The sequence below is a fragment of the Thalia democratica genome, chromosome 4 (assembly GCF_965202585.1).
Source record: "Thalia democratica chromosome 4, ktThaDemo2.hap1.1, whole genome shotgun sequence".
In the NCBI taxonomy this organism is placed as follows: domain Eukaryota; kingdom Metazoa; phylum Chordata; class Thaliacea; order Salpida; family Salpidae; genus Thalia; species Thalia democratica.
This window is the reverse complement of record NC_139168.1, coordinates 40,883,865-40,890,525: the sequence shown is the minus strand read 5'-3', so window position 1 is coordinate 40,890,525 and position 6,661 is coordinate 40,883,865. Positions and strand designations below refer to the sequence as shown.

Here is a 6,661-nt window from a genome sequence, read left to right as displayed (position 1 = left end):
ACAAAATTTACAACTTCAAAACAATATTTGTTGCCAAAACAACGTGTGATCAATTTCAAAGCTTTGTTGTTTTATATATATATATATATTGAACAACAACTTATTTATAACAAACAACTTTAATAGCTCTAATAACAATGTATGTGTAATGATATTAACATCTCATTTTCGTATTTTAAAGCGGATGTTGTAAACTGTCTACGCAGATTTCGTGACGTGCTTCCAGTATTAAAAACAAACATTTTTATTATTTTAAGGAGTTAATTTCATTCCGACGAGTATATATCGGCGTTTGTCTTTCAAACAAGCGTTAAAGAGTTGCAAAGTTATTTCGCGGTATGATCTAGTTACGATTAAGTTTAACGTTTTACTTCATTTATCGAGAATCAAGAAACGTCTGCATCGCGGAGTTGATGTTAGTATTTATGTAACTTTGTTGATACTTTTTATAGATTTTATTTGTGTCGTGATTTAATAGTTTCTTTTTTCAGAACTAAGAATTATTATTGAAAATAAAGTAAATTGCATTTATTCAAAGTGTGTTTTATTTATAACTTAGGAATAAGTTTGTAACTATATTAAACTATCTCGAAGGTAAGCGATTTGTTTAAATATGTAATTCTAAAGCAATCTACTTATAAGCAATTACGCGTTTATATATTTTGTTAACATTTTTATCAAAAACTAAACAGTCTCAAAAACAAATAAGAAACTAAATTGTAACTGATTGATTCAAACGTTTATCGTAACTCTTGAAAATCAAATAAAAAAATTTTAAATATAACACTTGAAGCATATTAAAACTTTTAGCAAATAAACTTTAATTAAACATTCAAGAAAATCAATAGTTTCGTTTTATAAAAACTTTATATAAACTTAACTTGAAAAACATTTTAGTCACTGATTACCTTTTAAGCTGAGTAAGAGGTAGTGTAACTTTCTCCCTTTAATTACTAAAACTATAAGCTTCTAAAACCTTACCTAAGTACAAAAAAGATTACATATTAAAACACTTGTTTTTGGTAAAAAAGTTTTAAAATATATTTTAGTAAAAGAATTTTCACAAATTTAGATTATTGACGGAATTTAAAAATAATATTTTTCATGCTACAACAAACTTACCTGAAACAGAGCAGGTCTCATCTGGTTTTCCAAAACATGAAAAACAAATTTCTTGATCAATTTTAAGGTGATAAATTGGGTTGGAAGTTTTCTTACAAAACAGCATCTGAATAAAATATATTCAACTCATTCAATCACTTTTTGACATTGTATATATTTATAAACTTATTGATTTATAAAAAAAACGAGTTATTCATTAAAAATGCAATGGTAAATAATGCACACCTTATAAATATTATTTTTTAGCAACAAAACAAGAAGAGGAATAGAAAACATTGAGCTGTTTTTGTATTAATAAAAAAATTCATATGTAAAATAATCTTTTTAAAACTATATTTATAACTTATAATTGTTGCTAGTCGAAGAAAAAAACCAAAGTTAAAAACACGAGTAGCAGCAAATGAAAATATCGCTTTAATGATAATATATTAACTTACTTTTGTTTTTTAATTTTAACTTAAACAACTTGCTTTTTATAATCTTCTATATATACGTTGAAATCATTAAAAATTATAATATTATTCCGATAAGTTTTACTGTTAATTTTATTTTTTACAAAGAATTGGGTACGATTCGAAAAACTTTAAGTATTAAATAAATTAAATACAATAAATAATGTAGTTATCAATGTTTTTGTTTACAACAAAATACCTTCAATATTAGAATTTTTTCTGTAAACCAAAAACATTTTATTTTTAAGAATTTTTGAATGACCTTCTTTTTCAATACATTAATTTTATTTACGAAAAATTTGAAAAAACAAAGAAAAATAATTAGATTTTTAATAACACCATATTTTCTAATAAACTAAAATTTGTACCAAAAAAACTATACATGAATAAAACAGTCTTAAAATTCAAAATTAAGTTAAAAACAATTATATTAATTAAATATGTATCATAGAACAGTTATCATATGAGATTTTATCTATGCAGTTAAGGTATAACCAATGTGAAAAAATAATTAGTTTTTTTTTCAATTACTAACAATCTTTGTTAAAATTAAGTTGCTTCTTTTAAAATTCTATAGTAAAAATTTGTTAAAATACCATTAAAAAATATCTCCAAAAAGTTTTAGTAAGATATCTTGTTTAAAAAGAACAAAAAAAATTATTTTATAGTTTTTTAATTAATTAATTTGTCAAATTATCACATGCTGTCGGATCCTTATCTAAAAAGGCAGACTACCTACAAACCAATCATCTTCTTTATCTAGGGTGTTTAAAATTAAAATGAAAACTTTCAAGAATTTTAGAAGGAGTAATAAAAACTTTAATATTAGGCAGATCATACTGGTTGTATTTCTTAATTACATTGTTAAGAATCTGTGCTTACAACTAATTCAAACTAACATTCAAATTCAACAAGTATAAGCCGCTTTTGACAACATTAATTTTACCATTGCTCCACAATCTGAACGATGTGAGTTCCATGTGGGTTCCGTCATGTTTCAATTCATTAAGTATTCCTGCATCTATACAAAAGTATTTTAACTAACTTTGTCAGGTTTATGATAAAAACTTAATTAGTATTATTTAATTATCTTTTCAATGAAAAAAAAAACTTTAATGTTATAGTTAAAACTTGATGCAAAATTTCACTTAAAACCAAAATAAAACTATATCTTTATTAATTTAAAATATTAGAACCTAAAAAAAATCTTATAACTTTACATTTTTCAGTCGATGTTAGTTTCTTTTTAAATAGTATTTAATATAAATATACACAATTATTTTCAACCTCTAACAATTTATACAAAAACTTGATACAAAAGACGCTCACAAATGATTAAACAGGTATGAAATACATTGCAAGTAATATCTAAAAAAATTTATAGATTACATTTAATTCAAATTGTTAATTATTGTAATTGATTTTTAATTTTAATCTTATCTAATAATTAATAAATGTGTACTCATGACGTAATTATAACTGTATGCTTGCTTACAATATAGTTTTTTTTAGTTTCTAACATTTGTAAATGATAAGGGTCAGTCAACTATATTTAACATTAAACTGAATAAATCATTTATTTCTAGTGTCTCAAATTTTTGTATAAATTACTAGTAGAAATAAATTGTTCAACAATGTATATTTTATGTTAGTATTAATACTATTTTTTAAGAATGAAGACTTATTCTATTAAGAATTTAACAGTAAATGTAAATTTTTAAAACTTTTAGTAAAAACATATAATTTATCTAAGCACATATTATTTAATACTATATATTTCTAATGATTTGTTTTAAGTAGTAAATCCTCATAAAAAACAAAAAATACTTACTTTTTTAAATATCAGATTTTAATAGGAAGCTATTTTATAGAAAATAGTATAAATTTAATATAAATTATTTTGGTAGTACATATATTGAAATTTTTACATAGAATGCAACAGCTCCTAAAAATTTAAAGTTAAATTCTCAAAAAATTAAGTAGATGTAACATTTTTTGTAATAACTAATAAGTTTTAAAACTAAAAAATAACTGGCAATGAAAAATGTTTTGCCAAATGTTTGTATCTGAAGCTTTTTACTAAACTAATGATATCTTAAAAGTTAGTTATTTTCTACTCTTTACTTAAAGCATTTTATAGTTTACTATTTGAGTATTTAAATCAAAGCTTATGTTAATTTTTGTAAAATAATGTTTAACTTCATGAAAAAATTAATCTATTAACTAATTAATAAATTTTAGCATCAATTTGGAACTTTAAAATTAAAATTTAAATTAAATACAGTTTTTTTTCTAGTTTTTAATAGAAGATAATGTTTATAACTTTCATCAACTCTAAAACGCATAACGCAAAAGTTTAAAAAACAGATAATAAATTTAGACTCAAAAAAAAAAAAATTTTTTTTGAGAAATGTCAACTTTTTCTTAGCTTTTAAGAGTTATATATAGAATATTCAAACTCTAAACTACTACTGATAAACAAAAACGATAATTAATAACCAGTGATATAAAATATTTAGTATTCAAAAAACATATACTTACCACTTGGTGTCAAATGCTGGTCATCTGTATAATCACCAACCAAAATTATATAGTCATCTGTATAATCACTAACCAAATAGTCTTTATTTTGAGCTTCAACTATTTTCTAGTAAATTAATTATATTTTTTAGGCGGTTATATATTTTGGTACTATAAAATACTTACATTAAAAATGGTTTCTTCTTTCCTTTGCTGGTTTGCTATCACAGATGGTTGTTCTACCTGAGGTTTCTAAAATGGAAATTGTTATAAAAATTAAGTAGTTAATTATTAAACTTAATTATTACAACTAGCTTAAGTTTAGTGCAAAATGGAAGTTTAGAAAACATTTAAAAAAGCAAATCAAAACTTAGCTAAAGTTATTCCCCCTATGCCTTTAGTTTTAATTTAAGTTTTATACTACAAACATAACTTAAACAACTGATAAAACTTAATTTAAATTTTCTAATACATGAGGTTTAAGTCAATAAAAAAAAATTATATATATAGTAATTAATAATCAGTATGAATATATAATATGAAGCTTTTAAATTAAAGACTAATTATCACTAAAAAATACAAAAGTTTTTTTTAAATAAAACTAACTTTAGTTGAAAACCTGTATTTCCTACTAAACTAGCAAAATCATTACTATAAATGTTATTAAACAATAATATTGATAAACTTACATCATTGGTAGTCAACCAAACAACAACTCCTACTAGAATAAGTAGCTGGACAATAATAACAAGACTAAAAACAAAAACTATCTTTGCAACTGTGCGATTTACTTTTATTGTTTTGTTATTTTGTTTGACATTGTTTTTTGAAGATTCACTTAAATCCTGGTCTAAAGTTTTTACTAACAGTTTTTCATCACTTGTTTCAATACTATTAGGCCTGCTTTGTTTATTTTTATCCATTATAAACTCTGTTATTTAAAAATATTATGTATAAATAGCAATTTGGCTTTATGTAAAAACTAGCACTTTAGTTGTTTTTTTAGTAACTTAAGTTTTATTTTTTATTTTGTAAATATGTTTACTATCAAGTTTTAAATCTGCAATGTTCAACTAATCTAGTTTTCATTGCTGTTCTTAGAATCCCAGAGCAAGGCTTCTAAAAAACTTAAGTAGTGTTAATTACAAAAACAGCATTTTAAAGTTACAAAAATATTTTAAGAAGAACATAATAATTAACTACCATCTTATTATACTCTTTATACTACCTAACTTTGTTTACTCTTTATATATGTTTCAAAAAAGCTATCATGAACAGATGAGGACCCACTATGCCACCAAGACTATACAAGGCCCCAGTAATTGACTGTGTCCAAGCTGGGTACTACAAAGTTCTTAGAAAGGGCAAGCTTCCCAAGCAGCTGGTCATCGTCAAGGTTCTTCAGCCTTCGCGCCAAAGAGAAGATCAAGGCCGTGGGAGGAGTGTGCGTGTTGACCACTTAATACATTTTGTTTAAAATTTAAGAGTGTCAATTTGTTTAGTGATCTGATCTAGCTTGGTGAAATTTTTATGCATTTATCAAATTTAGTAAGAATTGCAGCAAAGAGCTGCTTTGTTTTAGGTGCCAAACTTTTAAAACAAAACGGCTTTTGAAAAAGCTTGTCTCAAAGCAATGTGAAAAACACTTTAAAACTTACTGAAGAAAAAAAAAATCTAAAGGATTCTTAAAAAGGTTAACATTTTTTTTAAATAGGAACACCCGTGGAACAACAAAAATATATTAATTACATATAGAGGACGCTTCTATCACTTGCTTTTTGGTATAAAAGATTACTTGAAACATAAAAAAAAAATTACTTTGTAAAAACTAATTCAGATTAATCAAAAGACTCAATCTAATAGCCACAAACTAATTAACCAAAAAAAAACAATTTTAAAGTTTTCTTTTATAAATTATAAAAGCTCTAAAATGTTTTAAACAAGATTTTATCAATTTATGTTTGTTTTTACTAATTTGTTAAATATTAGACAAGTTTTAGACAAGGTTATTAATTCGCACACCTGGACAAGACGTTAAAAGGTATCCCGGTCCGAACTCCTTGGTGTGCGACTCAATAACCGAAAGGTTTTTTCGTGCACCAGGTCCTAAGACCAAATATTTTTAGTGTATTTTTTTTGTCGTTCAATAAACTATATATTTAATATTTTTTAAGGTTCAGTTTCAATACTTTTAATTGAATTAGATAAAATATATTTCATAATTATTATATTGATCTAAATTAAGAATTATTAATAGTACATAATTAATGAGGAAGTAATTAACATAGTATATTTATGAAACAGTATTGAAAAAAAAAAAAAATTGAATATCCAATTACTATTATCAATAGAACAAAATGTATCAAAAAAGTTAAAGAAATTAATTTTTTCAAACTATTTAAAGATTATTAAGTTTTCAAGCAGTCGCAAATCTATTTTTACTTATTGATGTTAATTTTTTATTCTGGATTTAACTGTATATGTAAAAGAAACTGTTAAACTATTTATAATTTTTGAATAAAATTTATTAACAAACTGGTTTTATGTTCGGTATCTTTTAGTTTATT

The 6,661-nt window shown here is 23.4% G+C and overlaps 1 protein-coding gene across 1 annotated transcript; it reads right to left on the bottom strand.

Annotated features, from left to right (window-relative positions):
• Nucleotides 1-1,102: 1,102 nt before the first annotated feature.
• On the bottom strand, nucleotides 1,103-5,017 carry LOC145834829 (uncharacterized). Its single transcript, XM_082942340.1, has 5 exons — nucleotides 4,784-5,017; nucleotides 4,281-4,346; nucleotides 4,116-4,221; nucleotides 2,474-2,595; nucleotides 1,103-1,228 (listed from the first exon to the last, which is right to left on the bottom strand). The coding sequence occupies exons 1-5, from the start codon at nucleotides 5,015-5,017 to the stop codon at nucleotides 1,103-1,105; spliced, it is 654 nt and encodes a 217-aa protein (XP_082798466.1).
• Between the last annotated feature and the right edge of the window lie 1,644 nt (nucleotides 5,018-6,661).